General features: G+C 36.2%; 1 protein-coding gene across 6 annotated transcripts; it reads right to left on the bottom strand.

Annotated features, from left to right (window-relative positions):
• Positions 1–5,588: 5,588 nt before the first annotated feature.
• On the bottom strand, positions 5,589–17,301 carry LOC127857981 (uncharacterized). Of its 6 annotated transcripts, XM_052394786.1 has the most exons (12): positions 17,150–17,301; positions 16,459–16,563; positions 15,793–15,918; positions 15,264–15,370; positions 14,572–14,677; positions 13,921–14,046; positions 11,994–12,119; positions 10,674–10,799; positions 9,597–9,722; positions 8,513–8,638; positions 6,736–6,831; positions 5,589–6,133 (listed from the first exon to the last, which is right to left on the bottom strand). In XM_052394786.1, exons 3-12 carry the CDS (start codon positions 15,851–15,853, stop codon positions 5,964–5,966), a joined length of 1,170 nt encoding a protein of 389 aa, XP_052250746.1. In that variant the 5' UTR covers positions 15,854–15,918; positions 16,459–16,563; positions 17,150–17,301; the 3' UTR covers positions 5,589–5,963. The 6 variants fall into 6 exon arrangements, with proteins under 6 accessions (XP_052250746.1, XP_052250748.1, XP_052250747.1 ...); XM_052394788.1 differs by lacking the exon at positions 8,513–8,638; XM_052394787.1 differs by lacking the exon at positions 9,597–9,722.
• Positions 17,302–17,788: the final 487 nt, after the last annotated feature.

The following is a 17,788-nucleotide window of genomic DNA, read 5'->3' as shown; positions in this document are numbered from 1 at the left end:
GTAAAAAAACGTTTGTCATAACAATTTCTTGAACAATGTTGAACGGAAATATGCTTTTGAAAATGGAAGCCGTGATCATTCGGAATTATCGTTATCTTAAATGTTTCAAACATAGTTATTTTACACAAAACAGTAGGCGGTGAATCTTTTGATTTGGTGGCATTCTGTTTCATTTCGGACCCCATGCAATTTTTCAGATCATAATCTCTGTGCTGTATTACTTGAACTTGTTAGTTTCTGACCTGCTGTATTACTCGAACTTGTTAGTTTCTGACCACGTGTGCTACTGAAAATAACCATCGAGACTGTGTATTATGGCCCGTACAAGTAGCTTCGACCCGTGTTTATGAATACAATGTTATGCTTTGTAATCATTTGAACGTATTTTGAAATACTTGAACGCATGCGCACTTAAGTATGCTGCATGCACAAATAACGAATCAGGCTTTATATACCGGGTACGTTACAAGCCGTTTGTCATTGGATATATTTGTATTAAAGAAGAAACATGGTTGGAACTAATACCTTCTTGTTGGCATGCGCGCTGGCCGCTCTTCTATGTGGTAATATTAATAAACTAATTAATTCGGTGGTTTATGTATGCATTATACTTATATACATGGCGGTGGTGATAATACTGATGATTTTCAAAAACACAAATAAAACAATAGGATATATCTGATTCTATAGACAAACATCATCATAGGATTGTGCCTTTCACAGCATCGGGTTACAATCGAAATGCAAATAAATAGTCAGCTTCGGTTCAACGACTTATATAATTAATTCAAAATTAAATAAAATTATTGTTGTGGTTGTCATTGTTATTTTTGTGTAAAAAGATGCAAATTTTACAAATGTGGTTCAATCAAATCGGCAATTGTTAATCGAACTGGAAACAATGATTGCGTATTTTAGATGTAATATCCTTTCATAGAGATTTCGACATATTTTAAAATCCTGACGGTAAATGACCACTGTTCGGAAATTTTGAGGAGTCAAATACATTATTATAACTGTCATTTTTAGCGAGGCTAAATTTATGTATTTGTAAGTTACAAGTACAAGTAATACACCCTTTTAAAATTGTATTGCTTAATTGGATTAATTTTTTATAAACAGTTTCCAAATATTGATTCAAAATGATGAACAAATATATAGTGTATATTTTATACTTGTAATGAATTGTTACTAAACCAACAATGTAACCAGAAAGTGTATCAATAGCGACCATAAATAATAAATAAATAGATAATATTTTAAATAAATACATGCTCACATTTGTAAACTGCTGGGGTTCTGTTAATGATTAGTATTTGGATAATATTTTGAAATTTTGATTATTTCTTTGTTTTATACTTAGAAACGTTGCATGCACTCATATAAAAAACAACAACAAGTTTATAAAGTCTTTAAATGTACTTTGCTATATATGACTTAGTCTCATAACTCTAAGATTGTACAAAGCTGTTTTAACTGATTTCCAGACTTTAGTGGAGACTTTATAACTTTATGGTATTTGGAACAGAGGTAACTATGTAGTTCATGTTATAGTTTTTCTAATTTAAATTCACGGGTTAGCTCCCTTTCATTTCACTATAAGTGTATGACGTTTCCTATATTGATATAATATTCTAGTCTTTTATAACTCGATACTTCCGAGTGGCAGCATTTTATTAGTTTGTTTATGTTTTATTGTATGTTGTGATTGTATATATGCTGATGAGACTGTAATAAACTAATAATAATGCGTTTCAGAGGATATATATTTTTTTTAAAGTTAATCCTATATAAGTCCATATAAATCCCATGGCCATAGTTACGCTTAAACCCTGGGGCATGATTTGAACAAAACGTAAACGATGAAAACTATTTAATGTTTCACACTTAATATCAAACCCCTGATCCTTTCGGTTGCAGTGATTAATATTTGTGTAAGTTTATCGATATTAACTGTACATGTCTTTATAAATCATATGATCATAAGGATGTATCCAGATTTGGCCATATTGACATGTTTTAGGACAGCTACTAGACCTGACATTTCAAATAAGAAACTTCTGTGCTTTGTTTTCTCAAAGGAAAATATGTTTAAGAGTTTTCGCTATTTCATGTACGGAAAAAAGTATTTTGTGCATGATTTTAACACAAGTGGTAGCAAACAATAAATATCAAACATCTGACCCTTGTAATTTCAGATATGTTTTAGTAATTTACTACATAGGTTTATAGAAATGTTGTGACATCCAGGCAGGATCCGTTTTGACCAAATGCACATGATTTTTAACAAACTTGGTAGATGGGCACGTTCATTGTGACACAAGCTATAAATGCATCAATTATTCGTGTGACACACATGAGACTCAACTTACGACAAACACAAAATATATTATTTGTTATGGGGTCCGAGAAGTAACTTAGCCGATCATTTTGTTACTCTTTGTATTTAAGGAGATCTGAAATGAAATCAACATCAATTGACTTTTTGAAGGATTTTTGCTTACAGTTTTTAGCTCCTAATCGATTGAGGACGGAAGAATAAACAAGAGTGATGTCAATAAGTAGCAAAGCTGAGTCATTATCATGGCACGTGTGATTAGTATGATTGATGGTGACTCGATCAAAGAAGTAGATTAACTTAAACACACACACACACACACACACACACACACACACACACACACACACACACACACACACACACACACACACACACACACACACACACACACACACACACACACACACACAAACACACACATACCGGTTTATATCACATGGAGAGGTCCTTTGTTCCGTACCAACACACCGAGGTCTACCCCTATTTGATGAAATATTTGAATGATAAATATAGACAGGCAACAGTTTTGGTAACTTAAACCCATGCATCAATTGTATTTTTCAATATTTTGCATTTTAAGATACGAGTATTCTACATACATTGTGAGGTGAATACCTCGGGATGTCCCACACAGAGCACACATGTATCAGGTTATCATTTAGAGGTACCATCAAACAATGTTTTTATTACGTATTCTTCATCACACAGATGTATACCTTAATCAAATTATGCCTAATTCAATTAACAAATTTGGTGTATCACAAAGAAGACTTTTGGAGGTGTGTCGATCGGTCCAATTTTTTTTGTTATTTTGCCTTTAAGTGTATAGCCTCAAAATTTAATCCAGGAAGGCCCCCGAAAATTGGTTCGCAGCAATGTTTCGTGGGTCAGTTGCGTTACGCTAAACCATCTTTTTGTTTATTTAGGCCTTTTTCAATTTCATTCGACAGTATTTTGTGCTTTTTAATGCGTATTCTAATGTGTGTACGGACTAACTCATGAATATTAGTTTAAAGATATTAATATCTATAAATATAATCCACAAGAAACGTCGATTTAAAACAGTTTATTCCTCCAAAAAATACTCCCAAACATTTTTATGACAAAAAGTAGTTTCAAAATGTATTTACACTTCGAACAATGTCAAGTTCAGACAATATCATCTGGAAACAAGAGTGCCAAACTGTCATAGGATACGCCCTTTTGAAGGTTTTGGACATCATCTAGACACAACTTCTGACCAAATTTGGTGAAGATCGGATCAAAACTACTTCAATTAGAGAGCAGACACCATGCTAAATGCTTGAAATGCACTAAGTGACTTCATGACCTAGTTTTTGACCCGGCATGACCCATATTTGAACTTTACCTAAATATCATGTACACAAAAAAAACTACTTCAATTAAGAGAGCGGACACCATGCTAAATCCTTGAAATGCACTTGGTTATCCCGTGACCTAGTATTTGACCCAGCATAAACCATATTCGAACTTGACCTAAATATTGTCTAGATACACTTTCTGACCAAATTTGGTGAAGATCGGATGAAAACTTCTTCAGTTAGAGAGCGGAAACCATACTTAATCCTGAAATGCACTAAGTGACCCCGCGACCTAGTTTTTGACTCGACATGACCCATATTCAAACTTAACCTAGATATTGTCTAGATACAACTTCTGACCAAGTTTGGTGAAGATCAGATGAAAACTATTTGAAATAGAGAGCAGAAACTGCTGTGGAAACCGCCCGTCCACCCACCGGCGGCGTCCACCCGCCCGCCAAGGGTGAAACTATAATACGTCCCGTTTTGAAAAACGGGCGTATAAAAAATCAAATTATAGATGTATATTATGAAAATCAAGCACTTACTTTCTTCAGACACAAATTATATAGAAGAGTCAATACCACAACATGAAAACGTTTAAGCAAAATATATTCATACATGAAACAATGCCTTAACCCTCCCACCTAGAACAAATGTCAAGTTCAGAATATCATCAGAAAAAAATCTAATTACAATTGTATATTATAAAAATCAAAGACTTAATTTCTTCTGACACAAAGTATATAGAAGAGTGAATACCACAACATGAAAACATTTAAGCAAAATATCTTCATACATGACACAATGCTTTAATCATCACACATAGAACTAATGTCAAGTTCAGACAATATCATCTGAAAACAAGAGATGTGTTTGTCGTAAACACAATGCCCCTTCTGCGCCGCTTTGAAGTGATATATTTGACCATTGACATTGAAGGATGACCTTGACCTTTTACCACTCAAAATGTGCAGCTCCACGAGATACACATGCATGCCAAATATCAAGTTGCTATCTGAAGGGACATAGAAGTTATGAGCATTTTTTTAAACCTAAATGCGAAACCTAAACGCAAAGTGTGACGGAAAGACAGACAGACAGACGGACGGTCCGATCACTATATGCCCTCTATCGGGGGGCATAAAAATCAAATTAATATACATGTCACAATGCCTTAACCATAAAGAAAACATAACAACAATTGTGCAAGTATGATCTGTTAATAAAGAAAATGGTCCAATGTTTCAAAGGAATTTAGTAACTCATAAACTATTGCAGAGTAAGTAAAACATGTTTATTGAGAGTGGAGAAAAAATAGACCTTGTTGTACAGTGTTACTTGCTAACAAAAACATGGTCAATTCGGTTCGCAACTCCGAACTAAAGTAAATTCTACAATGGAAATCAATTTGACGAGCTTTGCAAAAATTAAGAATTTGGTCGTATGAATAGTTATCTTCAGCCAGAAAAAATCCAACTGTTTTACACGTGTTTATAACAAATACCACCATCTTGTTTTCATACGAGTAATGCCCCCTCCCAATTTTGTATTATTTCTTTTAAGCATTGCTGCTTTGCATATAACAATATTGATTTAAGTATGGAGTATATGGCGTGTAAATTACTGTTTTTCAACCAACCGAAACCATTTTTACAAAAAATATATATATATATTTATGTAGAAAATTGTAGAGAATCTTCGTCTAAACATGCCATTTCAAATATCATAAATGAAAACGGATCTCAGATTTACTCTTCTTATAAACATATGTATAGCTCTGGCATCAGAGATATGAAATAGATTTTTTCTGAAGTAAATCTGAATGGAAATCAATATGACGAGCTATGAAAAAATTAAGAAGTTGGTCGTTTGAATAGTTGTCTTTGGCCAGAAAAATCCAACTGTTTTACACGTGATTATAACAAATACCACCATCTTGTTTTCATACGAGTAATGCCCCCTCCCAATTTTGTATTATTTCTTTTAAGCATTGCTGCTTTGCATATAACAATATTGATTTAAGTATGGAGTATATGGCGTGTAAATTATTGTTTTTCAACCAACCGAAACCATTTGTAATCTTTTCCAAGATATCATTGGGACAAATCGTCAAATAAAATTTCATGAAGATCGGACAATTAATGTGACCTCTAGAATATTAACAAGGCAAATGTTGATGCCGCAAGATGGACAACGGGCAAAAAGCGATCACAAAAGCTCACCATGAGAACATTGTGCGCAGGTGGGCTAAAAAGCTATAAAATCATTTTTGTTTTCACTTTTCAGCAGTAATCCAGTTATGAATCGTGTTTTTTATTTTTTTTCCATGACAATCCGTGTAGAATTTCATATTTTTGCATTACTCTTTCACAGTCTTCACGCTTAAGCTCCTTCCTCAACACAATATTCGTTTTGAACAGCGTCTTCAAAAGATGACTCTGGTCTTCACCGAGTTTCTGAAGCCTCTCTGAAAAAGTAATAAAATCATATTCAATTGCCTCTTCTGTTCCATGATGACCACCAACAAGCATCTCAGAAATATAATAAGTTATAAAAAAGTTCATCTCAAAACTGTTCCAGAAGATGAACCATGATTTAAAGGTGATCTTTTTATTTGAAATGCTGCTTGTAATTAATCAAATGAAAAGTTGCACAATATACTATTCAGAATGTGACTTTCTATTGAAACAAAAGATCTGAAGTGATATCACTTGAACATTTTCTCAATTCTCTTGAAGACATCTAAAAAATAATTATGCTTAATATAACCGGATACTTTGAGTAATAGTTACTTAGTAATAAATGTCCACACATTAAGATGTATCCATTTATTAAGTTTCATTTTGATATGTCTTACAGATTTTGAGTTATGAGCAAGATTGAAGTAACGATTTAAAGATAAGCTAGGAACACCTATGAAGCTTCTTGGCAAAGTTAAATTGTGTCAAAGTAGAGTGAGCTTATTTCAATTACTGTGTTAATTGTACATTCATTACGAATTTTTAAACAAAAACATTATACTGTGACTTTCAGGAATACCGTTTTGTTGTTGAAACAAAGCCTACTTACTGGGATGACCCGACATGGTTACAGTTGTGGACGGCCCAGGTTTTGCATGTGGTTGTCTTACTGGCACATCATGGTCTGTGTCAGAAGATTCAGGGTCTGAAAGAGGTTCATTTAAAAAATAATCTTCCTACACTATCTTATAACAAGAGATTGCCAAGCAATATTGTCCCCTACCGGTGAAACTCCACCATTGTCAGTGATTTTTTTTTATAAATGTGTTGCCATAGCAACCAGAATTCTTGACCTAGGAACCAAATGAAATGACGTGCATACTGTCCATATTGCATTCTATCCATGTTTCAAGTTTCATGAAAAAATAGGAAGAACTTTTAAAGTTATCGCAGGATCCAGTAAAGTGTGACGGACAGACAGACTGACACACGGAGCGTAAACCATAAGTCCCCTCCGGTTTCACTTGTAGGGGACAACAAGGATATCAGTAGTGCTAATGGATGCTTCCCAAATTGGCCATTATGTTGAAACAATGACCAAGTTATATCATAGGAAATTAAGATCGCCAACCCTTACCTTCACCTTTGGGTCTAACTAAAGGTCCTGAGACAAGAGCACCGCATACCGGACGCCAATGCTCGGCTGCGGGTGCAGTTAAAAAAAAAATTGAGGTCACAGTGACCTTGACATTTGATCTAGTGACCAAAAAATGGGCGTGGAGTGTGGAACTCATCAATGTGCAGCTACATATGAAGTTTCAAAGTTGTAGGTAGAAGCATTTTGATTTTTTAGCTCTACTGCCAAAGGCAGAAGAGCTTATGGGATGGCATGGTGTCTGTGTGTGTTAGACGTTGTCTTGTTTATCCGATAAAGTCCAGTTTTCATGCGATTATTTTCAAACTTACTCAGTGTCTTTATATTAATGAGGACTCAAACCTTATTGATTTTCAGGTCACTGGGTAAAAGGTCAAGGTCACAGTGACTCGAAATAGTAAAAACTTGTTTATCCAAAAAGGTCCACAGTTTTTATCGGATTCTTTTGAAACTTACTCAGTGTCTTTATATTAATAAGGACTCGAACCCTATTGATTTTCAGGTCACTAGGTCAAAGGTCAAGGTAACAGTGACTCGAAACAGTAAAAACTTGTTCATCCGATAAAGTCCACAGTTTTCATCCGATTCTTTTTAAACTTGCTCAGTGTCTTTATGTTAATGAGGACTCAAACCCTATTGATTTTCAAGTCACTGGGTCAAAGGTCAAGGTCACAGTGACTTGAAATAGTAAAATTTTGTTTATCCGATAACGTCCACAGTTTTCATCCCATTCTTTTCAAACTTGCTCAGTGTCTTTATATTAATGAGGACTCGAACCCTATTGATTTTCAGGTCACTGGGTCAAAGGTCAAGGTCACAGTGACTCGAAATAGTAAAATGGTTTCCAGATGTTAACTCAAGAATGCTTAGGCCTAGGATCATGAAACTTCATAGGTACATTGATTATGACTTGCTGATGACCCCTATTGATTTTCAGGTTGCTAGGTCAAAGGTCAAGGTCACAGTGACAGTGTTTAAAGCAGTAGAGCGATTCAGGCCCTCATGGGCCTCTTTTTTAGTTATTGTTGTCAAAACGTGCAGTCGAAAAGTGTAATATACAATTTACTGAACAGACATTGTGAGGTACGAGGCACACACACACGCACTAGAAACACAGTACATTAATAAAGAGGTATCCACCCAAATGCACTCTTTATGTAAGTTGGTAGTGGTGACAAATCTCCACAACAATCCAATGAGAGCTGATCATTTTATACAATACCAGCCTTACCCCTTACGCTCGCCCTTTCTTCTCTGTACTTGTAACCAGATGTGCGTGAAGATTTGTCCTTTTCTAACAGTGCATTGGAACTTAAAGGTTCAGAGCAAGCTTCTTCGTCACCACCACCTTCATTACCTGTATTAAATAAAGCATTCTCCCGTCACTTGTGACACCCATTTAATTTTGGCATTTTATGTTGTCTTTACCTCTTGCATTGCAATACATTGATATAAAGACAAGCTATTGACATAACCACTGTTTCTGGAAATATCAGAAGTGCTGTATCACTACCATCTCAGTAAGCATATACCCTACATTTTTACATGATTTACTCTTTTCAGTGGGAATCGAACCCACAGCAGCCAGACACCTTGGTTAACAAACACAATGCTTTAAGGTATATGCAAGGTATAAGGATTGATATCTGGAAATGTTAAAACGCTGTGAGGTACAAGGCACACACAAACACAGTAGAATGCTATTTACTCAACTGAACACATACAGACAGAGGTATCCATTGCCTATTGTAAAGATAAAAAAATATGAATCAACGATATGGAGGTACTAATGACCAAAAATGTCTTGAAGTTCTGCAAACCTAGCGCTTAAGGCCAAATTATCAAGGTCCATGAGCACACGTATTATAATAATCAGACCCACCTCAGACGCTTTAGCCTTTGGTGGTTGTTATGAATAATGTATATTATCTTTAATTTATTGCGTTTTGCTCATCGAAACAGTTTTCTTTTTTTTTAATCAAGAAGTTCACAACATTGTCATTCATAGGTCACTCCCTAACTTACATGTACCATCTCTTCAGAAGCCAACAACTGGTTGAACACACTCAGAAGGGTTCAAACCCACAGCATTTAGTTATTGTTGTCAAAACGTGCTATCGAAAGGTGTAATATAGAATTTACTGAACAGACATTGTGAGGTACAAGGCATAAACAAAAAAACACACTAGAAACCCAGTACACACATATAGAGGTATCCACCAAAATGTACACTTAAAGTAAGTTGGTAGTGGTGACAAACAAATCTCCACAACAATCCAATGAGAGCTTATCATTTAATACAATACCAGCCTTACCCCTTACGCTCGCCCTTTCTTCTCTGTACTTGTAACCAGATGTGCGTGAAGATGTGTCCTTTTCTAACAGTGCATTGGAACTTAAAGGTTCAGAGCAAGCTTCTTCGTCACCACCACCTTCATTACCTGTATTACATAAAGCATTCTCCCGTCACTTGTGACACCCATTTAATTTTGGTATTTTATGTTGTTTTTAGCTCTTGCATTACATTTCATTGATATACAGACAAGCTCTTGACATAACCACAGTTTCTGGGAATATCAGAAGTGCTGTATCACTACCATCTCAGTAAGCATATACCCTACATTTTTACATGATTTACTCTTTTCAGTGGGAATCGAACCCACAGCAGCCAGACACCTTGGTTAACAAACACAATGCTTTAAGGTATATGCAAGGTATAAGGATTGATATCTGGAAATGTTAAAACGCTGTGAGGTACAAGGCACACACACACACAGTAGAATGCTATTTACTCAACTGAACACATACAGAGGTATCCATAGTCTATTGTAAAGATAAAAAAATATGAATCAACGATATGGAGGAACTAATGACCAAAAATGTCTTGAAGGTCTGCAAAACCCAGCGTTAAGGCCAAATTATCAAGGTCCATAAGCACACGTATTATAATAATCAGACCCACCTCAGACGCTTTAGCCTTTGGTGGTTGTTATGAATAATGTATATTATCTTTCATTTATTGGGTTTTGCTCATCGAAACAGTTTTCTTTTTTTTAATCAAGGAGTTCACAAAATTATCATTCATAGGTCACTCCCGAAGTTACATGTACCATCTCTTCAGAAGCCAACAACTGGTTGAACACACTCAGAAGGGTTCAAACCCACAGCATTTAGTTATTGTTGTCAAAACGTGCAGTCGAAAGGTGTAATATACAATTTACTGAACATACATTGTGAGGTACAAGGCATAAACAAACAAACACACTAGAAACCCAGTACATACATATAGTTATCCACCAAAATGTCAACTTTAAGTAAGTTGGTAGTGGTGACAAACAAATCTCCACAACAATTCAATGAGAGCTGATCATTTAATACAAAACCAGCCTTACCCCTTACGCTCGCCCTTTCTTCTCTGTACTTGACACCAGATGTGCGTGAAGATGTGTCCTTTTCTAACAGTGCGTTGGAACTTACAGGTTCAGAGCAAGCTTCTTCGTCACCACCACCTTCATTACCTGTATTAAATAAAGCATTCTCCCGTCACTTGTAACAAGCATTTAATTTTGACATTTTATGTTGTCTTTACCTCATGCATTGCATTCCACTGATATACAGACACGCTATTGAATTACCGCTGTTTCTGGGAATACCAGAAGTGCTATATCACTACCATCTTAAGTAAACATATGTTCTACATTTTTACATGATTTACTGTATTCAGTGGGAATCAAACCCACAGCAGTCAGACACCTTGATTAACGAACACAATGCTCTAAGGTATATGCTAGGAATAAGGATTGATATCTGAAAATGTTAAAACGCTGTGAGGTACAAGGCACACACACACAGTATAATGCTATTTACTCAACTGAACACATACAGACATAGGTATCCATAGTCCTTTGTAAAGGAAATAAAAATATGAAACAACAACATGGTGGTTATTATGACCAACAAGAGCATCACATAGCGGGTGCCAATGCTCGGCTCGGTTTTAATTTTTGTTTTGACGTCACAGTGACCTTGACCTTTGATCTAGTGACCCAAAATGGGTGTGGCGTGTAGAACTCATTCATGTGGAGTTACATATGAAATTTCAAAGTTGAAGGTTGAGCACTTTGATTTTAGAGCAAATGTTAAGGTTTTAACTCGATGCGGACGAGCTGGCTATGACAATACCTCGGGTTTTCTTCAAAAACAGCAGAGCTAAAAATGTCTTGAAGACCAAGTCAGCTCATAAGGCCAAATTATCAAGGTTTATGAGCACACGTATAATAATAATCAGACCCATCTCCGACACGCCTTTGGTGGTTGTTATGAATAATGCATTTTATCATTCATTAATTGGGTTTTGCACATCAAAACAGTTTTCATTTTTTTAATCAAGCAGTTCACAAAATTATCATTCATAATATATATCCTAACTAACCATCTCTTCAGAGGCCAACAACTGGTTAAACACACTCAGAAGGGTTCAAACCCACAGCATTTCGTTATTGCTGTCAAAGTGCAGTTCAAAGATGTAATATACAATTTACTGAACAGACATTGTGAGGTACAAGGCACACACACACATGCACTAGAAACACAGAACATACATAAAGAGGTATTAACCAAAATGTACACTTTATGTAAGTTGGTAGTGGTGACAAACAAATCTCCACAACAATCCAATGAGAGCTGATCATTTAATACAATAAAAGCCTTACCCCTTACATGCCCTTTCTTCTCTGTACTTGTAACCAGATGTGCGTGAAGATGTGTCCTTTTTTCTAACAGTGCGTTAGAACTTAAAGGTTCAGAGCAAGCTTCTTCGTCACCATAACCTTCATTACCTGTATTAAATAAAGCATTCTCCCGTCACTTTTGACAAGCATTCAATTTTGGCACTTTATCTTGTCTTTACCTCTTGCATTGCATTCCACTGATATACAGACAAGCTATTGACATTACCGCTTTTTCTGGGCATACCAGAAGTGCTGTATCACTACCATCTCAGTAAGCATATACCCTACATTTTTACATGATTTCTTGTATTCAGTGGGAATTGAACCCACAGCAGCCAGACACCCTGGTTAAGAAACGTAATGCTCTCAGGTATATGCAAGGTATAAGGATTGATAATTGGAAATGTTAAAACACTGTGAGGTACAAGGTACACACACACAGTAAAATGCTATTTACTCCACTGAACACATACAAACAGAGGTATCAATAGTCTATTGTAAAGGAAAACAAGGGCTGTTTGTAAAACATGCATGCCCCCCATACGGGCTGTCCGTTGTAGTGGCAGCCATTGTGTGAATACGATTTTTGTCACTGTGACCTTGACCTTTGACCTAGTGACCTGAAAATCAATAGTGGTCATCTGCGAGTCACGATCAATGTACCTATGAAGTGTCATGATCCTAGGCAAAAGCGTTCTTGAGTTATCATCCGAAAATCATTTTACTATTTCGGGTCACCGTGACCTTGACCTTCAACCTTGTGACCTCAAAATCAATAGGGGTCATCTGCGAGTCATGATCAATCTACCTATGAAGTTTCATGATCCTAGGCATATGCGTTCTTGAGTTATCATCCAAAAACCATTTTACTATTTCGGGTCACCGTGACCTTGACCTTTGACCTAGTGACCTCAAAATCAATAGGGGTCATCTGCAAGTCATGATCAATCTACCAAATAAGTTTCATGATCCTAGGCGTATGCGTTCTTGAGTTATCATCCGGAAACCATTTTACTATTTCGGGTCACCGTGACCTTGACCTTTGACCTAGTGACCTCAAAATCAATAGGGGTCATCTGCGAGTCATGATCAATCTACCCATGAAGTTTCATGATCCTAGGCGTATGCGTTCTTGACTTATCATCCGGAAACCATTTTACATTTTCGGGTCACCGTGACCTTGACCTTTGACCTAGTGACCTTAAAATCAATAGGGGTCATCTGCAAGTCATGATCAATGTACCTATGAAGTTTCATGATCCTAGCCCCAAGCGTTTTTGAGTTATCATCCGGAAACCACCTGGTGGACGGACCGATCGACAGGCCGACCGACATGTGCAAAGCAATATACCCCCTCTTCTTCGTAGGGGGGCATAAAAATGAAACAACGACAGGTTATTAATGACCAAAAATGTCTTGATGGTCTGCCAAGTCAGCTCATAAGGCCATATTATCAAGGTCTATGAGCACATGTATTATAATAACAAGACCCACCTTTGACGCTTTTGCTTTTGGTGGTTGTTATGAATAAAATATTTTATCTTTCATTAATTGGGTTTTACTCATCGAAACAGTTTTCTTTTTTTTATCAAGCAATTCACAAAATGATAATTCATAGGTCATATCCTTACTTACAGTCTCTTCAGAGGCCAACAACTGCTTGAACACACTCAGAAGGGTTCAAACCCACAGCATTTAGTTGTGGTAAAAAAGTACATTGATGCATTCCAAAGGTTCAATGTAGCATTAACTGTAAAGACATTGTGAGGTACGAGACACACACACACTAGAAACATAGTACAGACAGAAAAAGGTAATCACCAAAATGTAATTATTTAAGTACATTGTTAAGGGATCACAAATAAATATCCACAACAACCAAAAGAGAGCTGGTCATTTATTATCATACCAGCCTTATCCTTAAGCTTGCCCTTTCTTGTCTGTTTTTGAAACAAGATGTGCTTGTAGCTGAGTCCATTTCTGCAGTTAGAACTGGAAGGTTCAATGCCAGCTTCTTCGTCATCATCATCATTATCTGTATGAAATAAAGCACTCACTGTCAACAGTGACAAAGTATTTGTAGTTTCCTTTCATTTTTTTTACCTCTTGCACTGCATTTCATTGATTAACCAACACTCTATTTACGTTACCTCTGTTTCTGGGAATACAGGTAGTGCTATATTACTACCATCTTAAGTAAGCAGACACCCCTAGATTTTTACATAATTTTCTGTATTCAGTGGGACTCAAACCTACAGCAGCAAGAGACCCTGGTTAACAAACACACTGCTGTAATGTATATGCAATGTATAAGAATTGACATGTGGAAATTTTGAAAGGCTGTGAGGTACCAGGCACACACACAAACAGTAGAATGCTATGTACTCAACTGAACGCATACAGACAGAGGTATCCATAGTCTATTGTAAAAAACAAACAAATATGAATTAATGACATGGAGGAAGTAATGACCAGAAATGTCTTAAAGGTCTGAAAAGCCAGCTCATCAGGCCAAATTATCATGGCCTATGATCTCATTTATTATAATAATCAGACTCACCTCTGACGCTTTGGCCTTTGATGCTGATTTTGGAACCAGGAATGCTTGAAGGAGACGTTTTCACCAATACTGGATGGCTCATTTTTAGAATCAGTTCATTCTTTATCTGCAAAAAAAGAAACTTCCCTTGTTAATGTATTTTTTCTGACATAAATTAGGTTTTGCTCCTGAAAACAGTTTTTTTAAAGCATGCAGTACATAAACATTATCATAAATAAGTAATAACTGAATTAACAACCTCCTCAGAGGCCAATACTGGTTTTAAGGCTTAAGTTGGGTTCATACCCACCGCATTCACTTATTGTGGTCCAAAAATGCAGTAATGCAATCAAAAGGTGTAATATAACATTTACTGTAAAGACATTGTGAGGTACAAGGCACACAAACACACATTAGAAGCACATTACATACGGATAGAGGTATTCACTGAAATCTTTAACTGAAAGGATTGATATCTGGAAATTTTGAAACGCTGTGAGGTACCAGCAACACACAAACGCAGTAGAATGCTATTTACTCAACTGAATGCATACAGACAGAGGTATCCATAGTCTATTGTAAAGGTAACACAAATATGAATCAAAGACATGGAGGAAATAATGACCAGAAATGTCTTGAAGGTCTGCAAAGCCAGCTCATCAGGCCAAATTATCGTGATCTTTGACCTCATTAAATATTATATTCAGACCCACCTCTGTACTTTTGCTATTGGTGCTCATTTTGGAACCAGGAGAGCTTGAAGAGGAGTTGTTTTCAGCACAACTGGATGGCTCATTTCTAGAAACACTCCCATCGTCATCTGCCAGAAAAGAAACATCCCATGTAAATGAATTTTATCTTGAATCAATTGGATTTTGCACCTCCAAACTGTTTTTTACATTTTTTTAAAACAAGCAATTCATAAAAATATCATTCATAAGTCATAACTGAACTAACCAACCTTTTCAGAGGCCACCAACTGGTTGTACAGCCTAATAAGGGTTGAAACCCACAGGATTTAGTTATTGTGGTAAAAAAGTGCATTAATACAATCCAAGGTTTAATATAACATTTACGGTACAGACATTGTGAGGTTCGAGTCACATAAACACTAGAAACATAGTACATACAGATAGAGGTATTAAACAAATGTAATTCTTTAAGTAAGTTGGTAAGGGATCACAAACAAATCTGCACAACAACCAAAAGAGAGCTGGTCATTTATTATAATACCAGCCTTACCCTTTAAGCTTGCCCTTTCTTGTCTGTTCTTGAAACAAGATGTGCCTGTAGCCAAGTCCATTTCCGCACCGTCAGAACTCGATGGTTCAAAGCCAGCTTCTTCGTCATCATCATCATCATCATTATCTGTATGAAATAAAGCACTCATTGTCAACTGTGACAAAGTATTTGTATTTGCCTATCATTAAGTTTTTACCTCTTGCACTGCATTTCACTGATAAACAAAACATCTTACATGTATTTACAAAACCTCTGTTTCTGGGGAATACCGGTAGTGATTATCACTACCATCTCAAGTAAGCAGACACCCCTAGATTTTTACATTATTTTCTGTATTCAGTGGGACTCAAACCCACAGCAGCCAGAGACCCTGGTTAACAAACACACTGCTGTAATGTATATGCAATGCATAAGAATTGACATATGGAAATTTTGAAACGCTGTGAGGTACCAGGCACACACACACACACACGCAGTAGAATGCTATGTACTCAACTGAACACATACAGACAGAGGTATCCATAGTCTATTGTAAAAAAAAACACAAATATAAATCAAAGACATGGAGGAAATAATGACCCGAAATGTCTTAAAGGTCTGAAAGCCAGCTCATCAGGCCAAATTATCGTGATCTTTGATCTCATTTATTATAATAATCAGACTCACCTCTGACTCTTTGGCCTTGATGCTGATTTTGAAACCAGGAATGCTTGAAGGAGACGATTTCACCAATACTGGATGGCTCATTTTTAGAATCAGTTCAATCATTATCTGCAAAAAAAAGAAACATCCCTTGTTAATGTATTTTTTCTGTAATTAATTGGGTTTTGCTCCTGCAAACGTTTTTTTAAAGCATGCAGTTAATAAAAATTATCATAAATAAGTAATAACTGAATTAACAACGTCAGAGGCCAAGACTGGTTTTAAGGCTTAAGTTGGGTTCATACCCACCGCATTTACTTATTGTGGGTCCAAAAAAGCAGTAATGCAATTCAAAGTTGTAATATAACATTTACCGTTAAGACATTGTGAGGTACAAGGCACACAAACACACACTAGAAGCACATTACATACGGATAGAGGTATTGAAATCTTTAACTGAAAGGATTGATATCTGGAAATTTTGAAACGCTGTGAGGTACTAGAAACCACACACACACACACACAGTAGAGTGCTATGTACTCAACTGAACACATACATACAGAGGTATCCATAGTCTATCGTAAAGGAAACAAATATATGACTTACAAACATGGAGCAAATAATGACCAGAAATTCTTGAATGTTTGCAAAGCCAGCTCATCAGGCCAAATTGTCGTGATCTTTGACCTTATTTAATATTATAATCAGACCCACCTCTGACACTTTGGCCTTTGGTGCTCATTTTTAGGACCAGGAGAGCTTGAGGGGATGTTTTCAGCATACTGGAATGATGGCTCTTTTCTAGAATAATGCCCGTCAACATCTTCCAGAAAAGAAACATCTCATGTCAATGTATTGTATATTGAATCAATTGATTTTGCACCTCCAACAGATAAACATGTTTTTTTAAGCAGTTCACAAAATTATTGTTCATAAGTCATAACTGAAGTAACTACCTTTTCAGAGACCACCAACCGGTTGTACGACATAATAAGGATAAAAAACGCACAGCATTTAATCATTGTAATCAAAAAGTTCAGTAATGCAATCCAAAGGTGTAACATAACATTAACTGTTCACACATTGTGAGGTACGAGGCACACACACACTAGAAACACACTAAATACAGATAGAGGTATTCACCAAAATGTAATTTTTTAAGTAAGCTGATAAGGAATCACAAACAAATCTCCACAAAACCCGCAAAAGAGCTGATCATTTATTATAAAACCAGCCGTATCCCTTAAACTTGCACTTTCTAGTCTGTTCTTGAAACAAGATGTGCCTGTAGATGAGTCCTTTTCGGCATTTTTAGAACTGGAAGGTTCAAAGCCAGCTTCTTCGAACTCATCA

Source organism: Dreissena polymorpha, chromosome 14 (genome assembly GCF_020536995.1).
Source record: "Dreissena polymorpha isolate Duluth1 chromosome 14, UMN_Dpol_1.0, whole genome shotgun sequence".
NCBI lineage: Eukaryota > Metazoa > Mollusca > Bivalvia > Myida > Dreissenidae > Dreissena > Dreissena polymorpha.
The sequence above is the reverse complement of the archived record's forward strand: the minus strand, read 5'-3'. Positions and strand labels throughout refer to the sequence as shown.

Excerpts from the sequence above, each read along its gene's own strand:
- LOC127857981 (XM_052394786.1), bottom strand. The coding sequence starts at position 15,853 with ATGGACTTGGCTACAGGCACATCTTGTTTCAAGAACAGACAAGAAAGG. Across the intron at positions 12,120-13,920 it reads CAAGCTTAAGGATAAGGCTG|GTAATGAAGGTTATGGTGAC; the intron begins GTATGATAATAA and ends TATTTAATACAG. Across the intron at positions 6,134-6,735 it reads AACCATGTCGGGTCATCCCA|AGAGGCTTCAGAAACTCGGT; the intron begins GTAAGTAGGCTT and ends TTACTTTTTCAG.